The 17,161-nt window shown below is 36.1% G+C and overlaps 1 protein-coding gene across 1 annotated transcript in view; it reads left to right on the forward strand.

The window, feature by feature from the left end:
• The window catches only part of PRKDC (protein kinase, DNA-activated, catalytic subunit), an 81,991-nt gene that overhangs the window by 29,329 nt on the left and 35,501 nt on the right, over nucleotides 1-17,161 (forward strand). Inside the window, exons 35-56 of the mRNA XM_062633440.1 lie at nucleotides 345-503; nucleotides 813-1,016; nucleotides 1,970-2,155; nucleotides 3,085-3,189; nucleotides 4,209-4,376; nucleotides 4,657-4,784; nucleotides 5,780-5,987; nucleotides 6,965-7,143; nucleotides 8,190-8,358; nucleotides 8,900-8,965; nucleotides 9,385-9,457; nucleotides 9,677-9,825; nucleotides 10,391-10,528; nucleotides 10,720-10,839; nucleotides 11,770-11,913; nucleotides 12,120-12,271; nucleotides 12,854-12,985; nucleotides 13,405-13,516; nucleotides 15,034-15,158; nucleotides 15,251-15,400; nucleotides 15,822-15,995; nucleotides 17,010-17,108. Coding sequence (XP_062489424.1) covers nucleotides 345-503; nucleotides 813-1,016; nucleotides 1,970-2,155; nucleotides 3,085-3,189; nucleotides 4,209-4,376; nucleotides 4,657-4,784; nucleotides 5,780-5,987; nucleotides 6,965-7,143; nucleotides 8,190-8,358; nucleotides 8,900-8,965; nucleotides 9,385-9,457; nucleotides 9,677-9,825; nucleotides 10,391-10,528; nucleotides 10,720-10,839; nucleotides 11,770-11,913; nucleotides 12,120-12,271; nucleotides 12,854-12,985; nucleotides 13,405-13,516; nucleotides 15,034-15,158; nucleotides 15,251-15,400; nucleotides 15,822-15,995; nucleotides 17,010-17,108 — 3,140 coding nt within the window. The remainder of the gene's footprint in view (nucleotides 1-344; nucleotides 504-812; nucleotides 1,017-1,969; nucleotides 2,156-3,084; nucleotides 3,190-4,208; nucleotides 4,377-4,656; nucleotides 4,785-5,779; nucleotides 5,988-6,964; nucleotides 7,144-8,189; nucleotides 8,359-8,899; nucleotides 8,966-9,384; nucleotides 9,458-9,676; nucleotides 9,826-10,390; nucleotides 10,529-10,719; nucleotides 10,840-11,769; nucleotides 11,914-12,119; nucleotides 12,272-12,853; nucleotides 12,986-13,404; nucleotides 13,517-15,033; nucleotides 15,159-15,250; nucleotides 15,401-15,821; nucleotides 15,996-17,009; nucleotides 17,109-17,161) is intronic.

The raw sequence follows: 17,161 nt of genomic DNA on the forward strand, positions 1-17,161 counted from the left end.
TACCTTTTGTGGCCCATCCGGTTTGACTAAACTGTTCATTTTACTTCTGTAGTAATAGTGTTACCTGAAAAAAAAAAAAAAGTCTGGGGAGGATTAGAATCTTTTGAAGAATTCCCAGTTACTGTTAGCTTGTTCTGAACTTTGTACACAGCAAGGTTGTGTCATAAAAAATCTTGTTCCTCAGTTAGAAAGGTGCCTCGTCATGGTATATTTGCATTACTTTATAAGAAGATGTCCTGGAGTTCAAGTGTTTTCCTTAGCTATACAGATGGATTGGAAGGCCCTTTTGTTATTTTTTTTCAGTGTATATTAATTATCACTTGTTTGTTTGTTTATTTCCATAGGATGGAGGGCCTCCTTTCTCAGTTGGCTCTAAACTTCTTTCAGTTATTTATAAAGGCATTGCACCTGGAGGTGAAAGAGTATCTCTTCCACTGTTAGACATCAGCAGTAAGAAACTAGCTGATAGACTCCTGCAGCTAGCATTTGATATTGATGACCAGGTAGGATACAATTCTCTAGTTTCAATACTCAATCATCGTTTAATATGTCTCATCAGTAGTCTTCTACCCATATTTTTTGTAGCAGAGACTGAGGTTTTATTTATTACATTGCAGAGGAGCTGTAACAATTCTCTGGCTTAATTGAGTGACAGTTGTAGATAACAAGAATTTCAGTGTTCTGTTTATACTTTATTTTTGTGCTTTCTGGTAACATAAAAGAGTTTGGGATGGGAGCTTTAAAAAACTCATATGAATGAGTGGAATTTAATATGTTTGAGGGTAACTGTCTCTCTGCCTTAATTTTCCCAGTGTGAGGAGCTAGTAAGTCTGCTCTTGAACACAGTAGTGTTATCTGTGCCGCTATCAGGAACATCACAGAAGAACCTGCTCAATTTCTGTCATGGACAGTATTTCTACAGCCTGTTCTCAGAAACCATTAATCAACAGCTGCTGAAAAACCTGGATGTGATCATAGTCCAGCTTATGAAATCATCTGTCAGCAACCCCCAAATGGTATTGAACTTGTTCTTTAAAAGGGGATTTTTAGAATATTAGGAGTAACACTTTGTTGTTGTTATAGGTAGATGTAACTGAGTGTGTTGTGAGGTATTTGGTTGCACTTTGGACAGCATTGCATTGATAGGTTTTTAGGTTTGGTGCTTTTTTTTTTTTTTTTATCATGGCCTGGTGGCATCTTCATGATCTCTGGCAACTTGACATAGGCTGTCTCATGTCAGACTGAGTGGAAAGTGCTTACATATTACCTATTATGAAATTTTTTGATTTCAGGGTTTCTTTGCATAGGACTTGATGTCAAGAATGTCCATTCAAAACAAGTCTGGTAGTCCCCCTTTACTGTGCATTGATTTTCATTGCAGAGTGGTCCCAGAGATGTAGACTGAATTTGTTTTGGATAAAACTGAACTGGAAAATTAACTTCAGCTGCTAAAGGGCATTTAGTCCATAGGACAAGAGCAGGGCTAATATTAAAAAAGTATTAAAAAGAGAGAAACACATACACAACTCCCTGTGACCTGAAATACATACAGGGTAGTTGTCAGGTACTCATTCTCGGCACCAGTTGTTTTTCTCAACAGATTTACTCCTGTTGATCCATACTACTCACTCAGTTGTGTAAGATGTACAGCTCATCTTCAGATCCACAAAGGAGACGTGTTATAATGGAGAAGCCTCCTTTCAGTGCTTCTGACAAACAGAAGGCTCATAAAGAAAGATCAAAGGTTCACTTTCCCTTTTGCTTAAAAAGATGCTCAAGAAAGCAGAGAATCCTTTTAAAAACATCTTTTTTAATCCAAGATGTTATGCTTAAAGGTGTTACTTCCAAGGAATGCGTTAAAAGACTGGGCGCATACTTTTGTAATACCAGGAATTGTTTAATTTCATCGTAGAGAGTTGTATATATGTTGTTTGAAAGGCTATTTCTTGTGATTTGCTTTTCCTTCCAGGTTGGTAGCATTTTGAATGGCATGTTAGATCAGAGTTTTAGGGAGCGTACTGTACGCAAGCAGCAAGGAGTGAAATTGGTGACAGCTGTACTAAGAAACTGGGAGAAACTGGACAGTTGGTGGGCCAAAGGTTCAACTCCCGAGAGCAAAATGGCAGTCTTGACCCTGCTGGCAAAAGTTCTGCAGGTATGCATTGCTTTATGAACTTCAGGTAACTTTTCTGATGCTGTAGGAATTGTGTCTTGTTTTCAAGAAATGCTGTTACATTCTAATGATTTGTACTGGGGGGAAAAAAAGTTGGAGAATACCAGAATCTGATTATTTTATTTGCAAAGTACAGAAAAATATTTAGACAGGCAGAAATTTCTAGATTTTGCACCACCCATTTCCCCACCCCCTTTTTTTTTCTTTTGTGACTTCTGTCATGTTTTAGCTGCCTCTTTTCCCTTTGGAGAATTGCTTCAAGTGCAGGGAGTAAACTTTGAAACTGAGCAGCTTCTGATAATATTGTTTGTCATGTTGGCATCCAGAAAGTCACAATGGAGGAGTTCTACACATACCAGCAAACTGCAGAAAGATCTTCAAAAACCTTTGCTTTCTGTTAAATTGGTGGTTTGGTCTTTTTTTCTTTCTCTGTTGTGAAAACATAATTTATCTGCTTATCCTTTGGGGGTTTTTAGGAACTTGCAAAAGTAGTTGTATGCAAGTATACACAAAGATTACTTACTGAGGATTGTTTTTTTTATATAATTGCTTCTTTTTAACTTGAATTGTTTTAAAGGCATCTGTTAGGACACAGCATGTGAGCTATATTGCTGTATTAGCTGGCAGTGAAGTGACAAGCAGGAAATCTGACTTTGAGAAGAAGCTTAATGTTTTCTTGATCTGGAAAATACCCAACATTATGATTTTGTTTCTAGTGTTTAGGTGGTTTTAAAATTCTTCTTGGTTTTAAAACCAGAATAATTCTGTGTGTGCTTTTTGTTAAGTCAGTGTATTTTTGGAAATAATCCTATAGCTTATGGGGGCTTTATTGTTCATTAATACAATGATCTCTTTGACTAGTGAAAAAAAAAAACAACAACCTAATTGTCTCGTTTCCTGTGTCATTCCAGATAGACTCTTCAGTTTCTTTCAATACCAGTCACGAAGCATTTACAGCTGTTTTTAATACCTATACCAGTCTACTGATTGATCAGAATTTAGGCTTAAATCTTAAGGTAAATTGCTCACTTGAGTGGTTTCTCTGCCCTCCCCAGACTAGAATGTTAGTTGTTCATGAAATTCACTGTTATTTGGCTTAAATTTTACCTTACTTTGCACAGTAACATGAACACTACTTCCTTTTTTTTCTTTCTTTAATGCATTGTTGAACATCCTAAAAATTGCAAATTATCCTTTTCATTCTTCAGACAGAAAGCAGTATCGCAGTTGTCATGCCTTGGGTTTAGGTGCTCTTTTGTATTCCTGCCCAAATGAAAAGACATGTAATTTTTAGGAAAAAGAAAAGTGCTGTCAGTTGCAAATTGTTTAGAACTCTATAGTGTTCATTTGAGAAATGACAGCGTATAATAAGCTTTTAGCAAGGAGCGGCATTTCCTACACATCAAATTACAAATTTGCATGATTTCAATGTCCATGTTTGCAAGTGTGAGACCAGTACTAGTGGATTAACTGCTGTACGTGGCTTGGTCAGGAGAGGGAGATAAAGTGCTATATACATATTGAAAGTGGAAGTTATAAAGGACCATGGAGCTTAAGGTTGGGACTAGAAGATTAAAAATTTTGTACTCATGAAACAGCTTTGCATGTTTTCTGCTCTGCCAGCCTGACTGTAGCTAGACAGGGTTTTGTACTTTACAGTGTATTCAAAATAATAAAGTTGAGGATCTTGGTTTAGCTGCTGTGTTGCACATTAAATCAGTGACTTGTATGAGAATGGATGCTTGCTTAAGAGAACAGTGGGGTCTTATTCATAGCCATGTCAGCCATGAGATATTAATTAGTTTTTAACTCAAACTCAGTAGTGACCAAAGCTGTTTCCTGAACTGGCACTTGAAAGGTGAGCAGCTACATAACATCTCTTTACCAGTACACCGAACCATTGAATCAGTAACCACAGCCACTGCTGCTATATTGTGGTCCTATTTAGATTGCTTCATAGTACGAGAATAATACAGTTTTTTAGTTTGAAATTACTTGTTTGGTTTTGTTTGTTGGGTTGGTTTTTTTTCCTCAGGGCCAAGCAGTGATAATTCTCCCTTTCTTCACTAATTTGACTGGAGAAAAACTTCATGACCTTAAGAATGCTCTTGATCAACTTGTGGCTTTCAATTTTCCTATGAGGTCTGATGAGTTTCCCAAAGGAACCTTGAAGCACAATAACTATGTAGACTGCACTAAGAAGGTCAGTATTTCTAACAAGTATGTAATTAAAAGTCTAAGTGAATTGTGTCTAGAAACAGTGTTTCACAGGATCTGGAATTATGCAGTAGGACTCTCAGTTCACAGAAGAAAATTAGCTTTTTAGTTTCTGAGTTATATCTATCCAGAAGTTTAATGTACATTAAACAAACATATCCTTCTGTGTATCTGCTTCTGCTTAGTATTGAAAAATGATGACATAATTTCATTGAATTTATTTCATCCAGTGTGGCTCCTTTTGTTATTCATTACTTCTTTTTCAGTTTTTAGATGCATTAGAATTGTCTCAGAGCCCAATGTTGTTGCAGTTGATGACGGAAGTTCTCTGTAGGGACCACAAACACTTCATGGAGGACTTATTTCAAGCCAGCTTCAAAAGAATTTCCAGAAGGTCAGTCTGTTGGATTTTGCTCTTGTTCTCATTGAATTTTTGCAGAAGCAAATGTGCTTCCCCTCTTGTGTTGTTCTTGCATTAGTGATGATTTACAGCAAAAAGTTTTACATAATAGTTTTAATCCAGATTTTGCTATCGTCTTCACATTTCCAAAATATTTCTGAAGTATGAACAAGTAGCACCAATTTCCAAATGACACTTCCAAAGCCTGAGCAAATTTTGTAAAGCTTTCTGCAAATTAGCTTTTCTGGCAGATTTCAGTTGAAGATAGTAATTGTTTGTGATACCTATATTTGCTCTCCGTGTATAAGTTGATAGCACTTAAACTGACAACGAATTACTTTGTTCAACCCCTTTGAAAATACAATAGCACATTTATTTAATTGAATATTTCCAGGGTGCTAGATTGTAGGCACAGATGTGCTTTGTCCCCCTGTTTGGTTTGGTCTCTTCCAAACCAAACATTTCCGATTCATAATGGGTTAGTAAGTAGTGACTGTTCTGGAGCATGTAGTTTCCTGAACCAGTTCACTTATCTTATGCCCAAATCTCATGTTTGAAATTTTAGCTTTTATAAAATTATTCATAACAACAACAATTTATCTGGTAATGTGAGGCTTGATAGGCCATAACAGTAAAGTCTCCTTGTTTTTTTCTTTCTTGTTTGCCTCTATCCTTCATATGCACTGGTAAACTTACAGGATTTTTAGGTTGTTCAGTGAAAGGATCTGAGAAAGCTAATGCTTGCTTTTGAATTGAACTATCAAAAGGTACATAAAAAAGTTTACCATCTGTTGCAGAGTAGGAGGCTGACATTTTCTTTGGCGAGCTCCACAGTAAGTGGTGATTAAGCCTGATCTTTCATGTCTTGTAGGATGATAACCCAAGAAGGTATGAATGCAGGCAGTAAAAATTGTAAATGTCGCAGGGGTTTGAGACATAAATGGAGCCTGGTAAAAGATTTTTAAATTTGAGATTTCCGTCTTGTTTAGGAGCACCACTGACAAACAAGTGTTATTGTTGGACACTATTCACAAAATGTTCCAGAGTGAAGAACTACTTTCAAATACTACTCGTCAAGCATTTATGGATCGTTCTCTCCTCACTCTCTTATGGCACTGCAGCTTGGATGCACTGAGAGAATTCCTTGTCAAAATTATAGTACAGGCTATGGATACACTTAATTCCAGGTTTACAAAGGTATTAATTCTTTTTTTTTTTTTTAGGGTTGGGGAAGGTCTAGTAAAATGTTGGTGTTGGTATGTACGTTTCTCTTAGCTTTGAGTGAAATGTTATTTGCAAGTGTTTGATTTCTAGTTTTCTAGCAGAATTTTGTGCCAGTTACACAGTTCGATTATTATTGAGAAACTTTTCTTTATTCCTCAACGCGCTTTTCTTTTGAAGTTCATGTATGTTTGCATATCTACTGTGTATAAAAATCAAAGTTGAAATTATATATATATATATATATAAATAAAGGGGTTTGAAGTTCTGTCAAAAGCAAAACCCTATTCTGACTTTGAAATATAAAAGCTTTATAGAATTATAACCCGTTACTACATTTTAGGAGAGAGATATTCATCCTCCATAATGAAAGCTCTTAAATTGGGTGCTTCACTTCTAGAGAAATAAATACACCTTCTCATCATTGCAAAGATCCTTCAGCAAGGATTTAAGAACACAGATTTCTTTTCTCTATTTACAGCCTATCTTCCAATTTAGAGTATAGTTAATGCAATGAATTTGTTGTCAGTGGAGGTCTTTGCTGTTGCTGTAGTCCCACCTGTAGTTTCTGTTGCTATAATTATTGGCACCAAAGGAAGGTGCATAAAGAAACTTACAAATGATACCCAGTATAGTAACATATATGTACATTTTGTTTACAGGTGTAATAAGTCTGAGCTGTTACTTGTTCTGCTTATTTTACTCCAATATCACTATAATGATTTAGGCCAATTGTAGTTAAGACAGCTCATCTAACAAGGAGCAGGTCAACGTAGTTTGAATACCTGTGTTACACAGAGTCTATCAGTGTTTCAGCAGCAGCAGCTCTTTTCTCTGTTTTGAAAGGTAAAAGTAAGCAGAAGGCTGTTTAGTAGAACCTACAATAACTGTGGAGCTGCTTAGGAAGGGCACGATCCAGAAATCTTCCTGAGGGTTTGCTTATTTGTTTCCAGTCTAATGAACATGCTTTTGACACACAAGTCACCAAGAAAATGGGCTATTACAAGCTGCTAGAAGTGATGTATGTGCGTCTTTCAAAAGAGGATGTTTACTCCAAGGACTCTAAAATTAACCAAGCTTACCGTGGCTCCATGAATGTAGAAGGAAATGAACTTACCAAGATGCTAGTAAAGTAAGACTATTATTTATTTTATTTCCTTTTGATTTCTAATTAGGTTTTGGACAGATAGGTTTTTAAGTATGCCGTATAAAGCAGAAGATTGATTTGTGCACGGGTAAATGTAATCTGTCATGTAGCTTTTGATTTTAAATGGAATACACAATATTGAATTTGCATTGACAGAATGATCTCTAGTGGAGACTACAGTGCTGTGTCAGGATAACTTTTCCTCCTGATTTTGCCTTTTTTTTTCTGTTTGTTAAGCTTGTGCTTTTATTTTTGCTTTTCAGTATGATTCTTGGCTTTCAATTTGTATTTTTATGATTTTGGTTTCAGTGTACTTCCACTTTTATGTAGAGTATGGTTATGTGTTGTAAACTGGGTATTCATATGATTGATGAGAAGATGGGATGGGGTTTCATTTACATTTCATAATACAGTGGCACACCCAGTAGGAGTAATTTGGTTTAATCACCACTGCAGAGGAGGACAAAAGATTAATGCTTGAATATATATGCTAATGAATATTCCTTAGTTCGTTTAATAATCTGGGAAAAAAAAAGGTCTGAATTGCTGTTCACTTTTTTTTTTTTGTTTAGTTTTATTTTACAGTACTGTGTCCTGTGAGGATGTTAAAGAATTTCTTGGCTGTGGTTTGCAGATCTATGAATGGCTATGGGCAAAAGACCTATAGAAATTGCATCAGAACTGGTTTTCTCTGGCTAATCTATAGCATAGGTTAGCATGCCTATCCATTCATAGTTTCTTGGGAAATTACCATGAGAGAGATTTTATGTATATGTTGAAACATCTGTGTCTTATCTGAAAGTGGCCTGTCATCATATTCCTAACATTAAGGACTGCCTGTGTAAATACTTTGGGAAGCTGTCTTTGCCATTTTAGCACAATATACCTGTGGAAAACCTGGTTTAATCTGATACTGCTATAGTAACAAAGATTTCTTGAAATTCTGTTGATTCACTGGTCTCTGACTGGGGCCTTTCTTGTGCTGCTCAGAACAAGATTTCTGATGGTGTTTTCTTGCTTTGTATTTTAAGGTCATGCTATGATGCATTTACAGAAAACATGGCAGGAGAGAGTCAGCTGCTGGAGAAGAGGAGACAGTATCACTGTGCAGCATATAATTGTGCTGTTGCTGTTATAAGTTGCGTCTTCACTGAAAGTAAATTTTACCAAGGATTTCTTTTTACAGAAAAATCAGAAAAGGTGAGAAGCTGTTATTGCTGTAGAAGGCTTGCAGAACATCAGACACAAAGTGACGTTACCTGATTACAATAAATCAAAGAAATGAACCTGTATTATATGCAGTTTTATTAACAAACTACCCAGTGAGGCAATGAAAGGAGTCATAGCTGACTTCCGTGCATTCTTCATGCAATTTGAATTGATGAGGAAGGTTTTAATGTCTGTTTAGAAATGCATGAAGTAGTAATACATTTGCCCTATTTTCCATCCACTCTCAGTCAGTTTTCTAAAATATGAGAAAAAAACCTGTTGTTTAAGTTATCCAGTGCTTGGAATATACTTAAATAAGAGATACCCTCTTTACAGAGCACATTTTGCTGTGTATTCTTGAGTAGTTCAATAGCAAAATTTTCTTTAGGGTATTGATCTAGAAGTGAAAACATGCCGTATTTTCTATATTGTGTAGGGGGCTTTTAAAAGAAGAGATAAAAAACTTTCAGAGCAGTTGCTACTGTGTGCAGAATTATAATTTCGGTATTTCCAAACATGCTTTGCTTTGCAGAACCTGCTGATTTTTGAAAATTTGATAGACCTGAAGCGTCAGTATACATTTCCTATAGAAATTGAGGTGAGTGGAATTGCTGGGCTTTAGTGTTCCTAAGTAAAAATTTAGTATGGCTTCAACAGAGTAGTCATTGTAGGCCCAGTCAGTTCTCACATAAAGAGGAAGAGGATTCTGTAATGAATAAAAAATTGAGTACTCATCTTTTAAAATACATTTTTCTGAGAGAAATCCAGACTTGAAATTTAGAGCACACCTGCAGTGTAGTTAACTTTAATATACATTTTAGCACACTTAGTGTTGCAGTGAATGGCTGTAGGAATAATTGCTCTTGGTCTGTAGCATTAATTATAACCATGTACAACATGGGATTTCTCTTGATGTTAAATAGTCCTGATTATTTTTGGCAGTTCTGTAAATAATTGTAAATAAACTGTAAATTAAAAAGTAATAATAATTATCAAACTTTATTTCTTGCTGTTTAGGTGCCTCTGGAAAGGAAGAAGCGGTACATTGCCATTAGAAAGGAGGCCAGGGATGCAGGGAATAGCGGTCAGGGTATGAAAGTCACGACTATGAAAAAAATGCCTTCTTACCCTTTCATGCAGTGTTCATTGATGTGTTGTTAATTGGCTTCTATAGTAGAAGGAACAAATAAAAGCATTCAATGTGCTTAATCTAAAAACCAATTTCCACCCACCCTCAAGTTTTAATGGCAAATAAAGGCGTGCTTCTTGTAATTGCCTTGATTAATGGTCTATTCTTTTTCCTATTTAGATGAACCCAAGTATTTAGCTTCTGCATCATACATGATGGATAGCAGTTTGAGTGAGGAAATGAGTCAGTTTGACTTTTCTACTGGAGTCCAAGGTTTTTCCTATAGCTCCCAAGATGTTACAGCTAGCAGTGCTCGTTTCAGGAGAAAGGTAATTTTTTACTGATTTATGTGCTGTGAGGAAGAAAAGTTTTATGCCTTGTAATAATTACATACATTTATTTGGGTTAAGAAAGAAAAATTTCTAGTCTTCTGTGTTTGTTCTACTTGACTAAGAGTGCATTCCTCCAGAAGACGAGGGAGGGGACTTGGAGCTGTGTTGTGTCAGTCATTTTCTTCTTCCCTTCTCTCTGGAGAAAAGGAGTGCCCTGCCTTGGGTTTCTGAAGTTGAGTAATGTGAGTGAAGTCCAGCCAGAGTTGTAAAAAGATACCTGTAAAACAATATACTATGATGGTTGTCTCCTCCCTCGTTCTGGCAGGTAGTAAAGTCAGAGCTAACATGAACTTGACATCTGTTGGCACGGAAAGTAAGAAGATGTGCATGTCTATGGGAGGTGCCTGTTTGAACAACACATCTAATGTATTCCCTGTTGCACACACTGAGCATATAGTCAAATCTGGAAACACAGATAAGATCAGAATGACTCATAGCATTATCATGATTTAAAAAAAAAAAGTATTGTTGCTAATCATAGTAACACTTTTTTTTCTTTCAGGAGCCCACAGAATACATAGGTTTAAACGATGAGATGGAACTTGAAATGGATGAATTCAACCAACACGAATGTATGGCTTCTATGACCACTCTGATTAAACATATGCATAGGAACCAGATCACACCCATAGTGGAGGAGGCCAGTATTAACCAAAATATCAGCAATTTTTCACTAACTATACCAAGTATAGGGAATCATGATTGAATCCATTCATTTATTTTCTTAACTGTATAGTGAGACTTGTGTGCTTGAGCTGGTGGCTTTTTGGCTGATAATTCTGTTTGATCTGTAAAGTGAAATTATTTTTGCTCATTTCTTTTAAATTTCAGGGTATGATTCCAGTAGATCTTCCTCTATGGATGAAATTTCTGCATGGCAAATTAGGAAACCCGTCAGTACCACTAAATATTCGCCTCTTCATAGCAAAACTTATTGTTAACACTGAGGATGTGAGTAATTTTTTTGTCGTATGTTTTTCTGTTAACAGGTTGTATTATAATATCAACTGTGTAACTCTTGTGGGGTAACATATTTCAACAGCTGAGATTTTTGAGTCATTCAGCTTGTTCAACATTCGACTAGTTCAACATTAAAAAAGGGAGTGCTCTCATAGCCCAAAATTCCAGATAGTGCCAGTATTTTGAATGTAATATAGATGCTTTTTCTCCCAAACTCTACTTCTCTAAGTAGAAGGTGTCCACAATATGTGTCTTGTGTAAACTATAAGTAATGATTCTTTGGTGCTGAGCAAGGGCTGATTATATTTGCCATCTTTGCAGTTTTTTTTAATGGTCACAGGTAAGTCTTATGGGAACCCTTTGAGCTAAATGATATTCTTGTTGCATAAACATACTAAAATAGCATAACACATCTTTGCCTGAAAAGAAACATTTCCTAACTCTCCTTGCGTGAAACATTCTCGTCCTATTTCATACAGTGATTTTAAAGTATTATGTTTCTGTCTGGAATGTTCCAAATCCAAAAAGACTGAATTTCAGAATTAATTCAAGCAGTTTTATACCCATTTAATGCTACTTTAGTAGTAAAGCTATCTGAAGTGGAAGGATAGATGAATGACATACTTTTGAAAATCCTTTAGGGACAGGTTTTCTGAGTGAGAGCCATATTAAGTGGGCCCTAGTGAAATAATTAACTATATGTGAATACTTGGTAAAGGTTTATAAGCAGAAGTGGGGAATGTAGTTATGAATACTTTTTAGTTTAAAGTTGTTTTAAAGTTTTTGTGATTGTTGCTTCAGAGGTTAAGGGAAGTGATAAGAGGTTGATTTAGTAGTCTTACCTGTAACGATTACTGAGTAACGGGTTAATTAATAGTTGGATAATTTGTGTTTGTACACCTATTCTCCTGTTTTCCATAGGTTTTCCGACCTTACGCAAAGCAGTGGCTTGGTCCATTGCTGCAACTTGTTGTTTCTGGAAATAATGGAGGCGAAGGGATTCATTATATGGTAGTGGAAATAGTAGTTACTATCCTTTCCTGGAGAAGTGTAGCCACTCCCAAAGTAAGGAAATATGAAATTCATTTTTATTATTGTTGTGACTATTTGGTGAGGAATGAGTGAGTTTGTTATGATGCACTTAGAATAGTTTTCTACATCAGTTCACCGTTAAATTCAAATATAGCTTTATTTACCTGCTTGTTTTCATGAAAGAATAACTGTCTTCATGTTTTAGTTACTATGGGTTTTTTTGCTACTGTTCATTGCAGGGAAATATTAAGGATGAGATTTTAGCTAACAGATTGCTCGAATTCTTGATGAAGAATGCCTTTCACCCAAAAAGAGCTGTGTTCAGACACAATCTGGAAATCATAAAGACAGTTATAGAGTGTTGGAAGAGCTGCCTCTCCATACCTTACAGGTAAGCATTTGGAAAATTGCTTTTTTTTATTAGTATTTCAAGAATATAAGTGAACATCAGCAAATGAGATTAAAAGATAAAATTACCTGCAATAGTAAACTTTTTGTCCCTAGATTTGACAGTGGAACTTTAGAACTGAACTCTAGCCAAAGATTGTCACTTAATTTGCAAAACAACAGGGAGAGAGACAAGGAAAACAGGTAGATTACAGCAGCAATAACAAAAGCAGAGGTAATCTCTGCAAAGACTTAAGTTTTATTTAAAATTTTGGGTATTATCACTGAATACTGGTACACTCTTCCTGAGACTTGTGTGATCTGCTCCTGAAGTTGTAGCCAAGAATTTGTGTGTGTTTACAATGTTTTCTTTCTGCAAAGACTTTTTCATTGAAGCTAAATACTTCTTTCTGACTGTATGCTCTCTGCTGGTTTTGGTGGGAATGGTTATGCATATATGCATACTTTCTGCTGCTTTTGATGGGGTTGTGTATATATGTATCTATATACACAGAAGGAGTGATTAATGGTGTGTATATTTGGGGTTTTTCATGTATATCATTACCTTTGTGTTTTTATCCAACAGTTTAATATTTGAGAAGTTTTCTAGTAGAGACCCTGATACCAAGGACAATTCAGTGGGAATTCAGCTGCTGGGAATTGTTCTTGCTAACAGTTTACCTCCTTTTGACCCAAAATGTGAAATAGAGCGTGTCAGGTGAGAAATGCACCCTTTGGGTGAATGATTTTGGTAAAAGTTTAAGATGAAGAGAGCAAATCTTACTTCTCAGCATGAAATCTGCGAGCTGGATTGCTTGTTCAAGGGAATCCCGTCATCCCTTTACTGTTGTCTGTCAGACATAGTGCTTTTCCAGCTGAAAACTGCAGACCATATTTTTAGAAGGATGAAAACTTTCGTATAGTGGGTGTCTGGGTTTTGTGGGAATTGAGAGAGTCAGGAATTGTCAAAGCAGGGATTTGACACTGCACACTGCAGGTGGAAAATCCATGTTATGCTGTATTAAACTCTTCAAAAAGCAGTCAGTGTTCCCCTAGGCAGCTCAGGCAGGTTTTTTGTTTCAGTATAAAACTGAATGCTGGAGTAGTGGCTTACAGTAGGTCTACCTTTTGTGTTAGGTATTTTCAGGCTTTGACCAGCAACATGGGCTTATTAAAGTATAAAGAAGTTTATGCAGCTGCAGCAGAAGTGTTGGGTCTTGCTCTTCAATACATTGCTGAGAGAGAAAATGTAAGTGAACTGTATTGTGTGTTTGAGCATTCCTGTCTTAATTCTATGTACATCTTTGGTATGGCTACTCAGTTCATCTCCAAAAATGAATGTATTTAAAATTCAGCAGTGTTTTTCCAACAGTTTGAATTAAAAGTTTAAACTATTACAGGGAAAAGAATTTGAGAGCAGACTAAATGTAGGGTTTGTCCTGCTGTTTTGGCATTACAGTGAATGGTTTTGTTCAGCTTTTGCAGATCAGCAACTCTGATTGGCAAAACAGATCACTCGCATGGTACATTTGAAGGGTTTTTTTGTTTTTTTTTTATTAAAAATAAAATAAAATTACAAGTTGAGAGGTTTGGGACTTTAGAATATCTGTATCTGAGTATGTTTAATAATTTGCAAGTTTTGATGTAAAATTAAAAATAATAATAATATACGTATTGTACTTAATTTTTAATCCAGTTATTTTCTAGGTAGTGAATAAGGTGAATGCAAAACTGTTACTCACCAAAACCTTCAGTAGTAGAACTAGGGGGTAATGCTTGATGATCTTAGAAGTCAGCTTGGAACAGATGGTAGAAGTACTTCTTTACACTGCAGTTAATGAACTACTGGAATTTATTGCCAGAAAGGATTCTAGGGATAAGTAGTATCATCAGTGTCAAAGAGAAATTAGCCACATTCATGCTCCAAAAAAAGCCCCAAACCATTAACAGGTTCTAAAAACAATAGACAATAATGTACGCTCTAAGATCCTTCATTTGATGACAGATGCATGTTGAGTTGTATGAGATAAAAGGAGGACAAATTGCAGCCAGGCTCATGTGCTCCCCATAAATACCATTCTGAAGCTACTTTCAGACACAAAAATACCAAGATATTGGCTAGGTGGATTATTAGCCTGATCTTTTAGGTTATTCTTACTTCTCTACCTACCATTCTTACTTCTTACCTACTGTTTACTTAATTGCATTCTGCTTCTTTCACACTTTGTGGAGCATATTTCATAAATTGAAATTCTGTTTTAAAGTCTTCAAAGTTCCAGTAAGAGCAGTATTTTGAATAAATGAGCAAAGATGGTGCAAATATCTTTATCCTACAAAAGGTGACATTAAATGAAGGTTGCTGAATATTTTCCACCTTTTCACAAAAAAATCTATGTTTTTACATTCATTAATTGGAAATCTGCCAAACCGAATTAGAAGCCACTTAGGTTTTATTATATGTATTTTTATATATTACATGTTTTATAACATATTTTATATAAGCATACTAAACACCTTGTATTTCAAAATAAAGGTGTTGGTTTCAAATTGATCAAAGGAGCCTCACTAAAGTATTTAAACAGGCAATCGTGTTTCAGCCAGGCATAGCTGTACAGCAGCCATGAAGCACCATAAATGTCAATGTGAGGTGGGTAGATCTTACCTAGGAAAATGCATTAGAATTAAACATTACAGCAGCAGAACTGTCTCATTAAGGTGATAAGAGTTTCATGGCTGTCCTTGTCTTACTGTCTCTCTCATTTTCAGGTACTTGAAGATCCAGTTTATGATTGTGTCATAAAACAATTAAAACATCATCAGAACACCCAACAGGATAAGTTTATTCAGTGCCTGAATAAAGTTGTTAAGAATTTTCCACCTCTTGCTGACAGGTATGTCATGATTGACATGGTATGTACATTGTAGATCTAGAGGAATAATAGAAAGTAACTTGATTTTCTTTGTGGGTTCTGGTTATGTTAAGGTTTATGAATGCAGTATTCTTTTTGATACCCAAACTTCATGGTGTGATGAAAACTTACTGTCTGGAAGTAATAATGTGCCGGGCAGAAGAAGTACCTGATCTCCACTTGCAGTTAAAGGGTAAAGACTTTATCCAGATCATGAATCATAGGTGAGTAGTCTTGTGATTACAAATGTGGATGCATAGTCTAAATTTCTTGGTAACACTTTCTGTGCTGGCCACAACATTTTTAAATACAGAAGCATTTATAATTCATGTTCACTTTTTAATCACTGCTCTCCTAATTTGAGCTAGTGGAATCTGGGAGTTAAGTATTAGAATGGTTAGTTCGCTGTGAATGACAAAAAACCCTAAATAGCATTATGGTGAACCAACACTGGGATGAGAATTTCTGTAGTATGTATTAGTTTAGTTATATTCTTACTCTTACATTGAACTCAAAAGTATTTACCTAAAGCTCTTTATGCAAAACTAAATATTATTACTAAAATCTAAATAGATCTTCTGTTTCTGTATGTAGCTGTGAAAAGTAATATAACTATTATTTTTTTTTCCCCCACTCTCTTTTTAGGGATGATGAAAGGCAAAGGGTTTGTTTGGATATAGTGCACAAGATGCTGTCTAAACTAAAGCCACTAGAACTTAAAGAGCTTCTTCCTGGAGTGACAGGATTCATTTCCCACCCTTCTGTAATATGTCGACAGCGCATGTATGATATCCTGATGTGGATTTATGATAATTACAGGTGTGTATTCACTGCAGATGTTGTCTTTCAGGCAGTGTGAAAGTGTTTGAAACACTGTCTTCCAACAGCTTGTCCCTGGGATTCTTCCAGTTCTCAGAAGGATAGAGCCTATGGTTTGCTGAAGTGGCTCTGGCCTTTTGCAGCAATTCTGTCCATTGCACTAACAGACAAAGACTTAGACCTGAACTTTAGCCCAGAACTAGGATGCTGCATCACCACAGCATGATGGCATAAGAGGTCTTAGCTCTGATGCTCCCACTCTTTTTCTTGTTGCCAGAATTTATAACTAGTAAGAACTGTACACTAAAGAAATCTGGTAGAAGGTATATCATAGAATGGTTTGGGTTGGAAGGGACCTTAAAGGTGTTCTACTTCCAACCAGCCTGCCATGGGCAGGGACACCTTCCACTAGACCAGGCTGCTCAAAGCCCAATCCAGCCTGGCCTTGAAACACTTCCAGGGATGGAGCATCCAGAAGGCCCTTCAGTATGATCTGAATCTCTTCAATCTGGCTGTATAAAGATGTTCTTTCTGTTTGACGCCTTAGAGTATGAAACAGTCATGTTCCCAGTTTGACAAGCTGGTTGCTGTTAAATCATCTTGGTTGTGTTCTGTTACTTTTTTTTTCCCAGAGATAACTGTTGAATGGATAATTATTGTGATGAAAAAGCACAGGCAATTTTAACTCCAGCATCACGTGGGATAAGTTAATTCTCTGCCTCTCAGCTCTAACCTTATGAACTCAGAATTATTTCCGTTTGGCCTTTGTAATAAATACCTAACATGTAATACTTCGCTTTCTGATTTTTTCTTTTCTATTTAGCCGAGACACAAGAAATTTTTGGCAATTAAGATCTCATGTTATTAAAAACAAAATAAGATGCACTGTTGTCATGCCAAATTGAGATTTTTGTAAGAGCATGTTCCTGCTTTTCTCCTACCATCCTCATCCTTGTATTTTATTATGAATTGTTTGAGAGAAGTCATTAAGAGACCTTTTTCTCCTACCATTAGTGATCCAGAAAGCCAAGCAGATGGTGATTCTCAGGAAATACTCAAACTGGCAAAAGAAATGCTGCTTCAAGGACTAATTGATGAGAATGCTGACCTGCAGTGAGTAAACAGTGGTAAACAGTGTTGTGATGACTGTCTGAAGTCATGAATCC

The sequence above is a fragment of the Pezoporus occidentalis genome, unplaced genomic scaffold, assembly GCF_034315485.1.
Source record: "Pezoporus occidentalis ecotype Australia unplaced genomic scaffold, CSIRO_AGI_Poc_V1 ctg4, whole genome shotgun sequence".
NCBI lineage: Eukaryota > Metazoa > Chordata > Aves > Psittaciformes > Psittacidae > Pezoporus > Pezoporus occidentalis.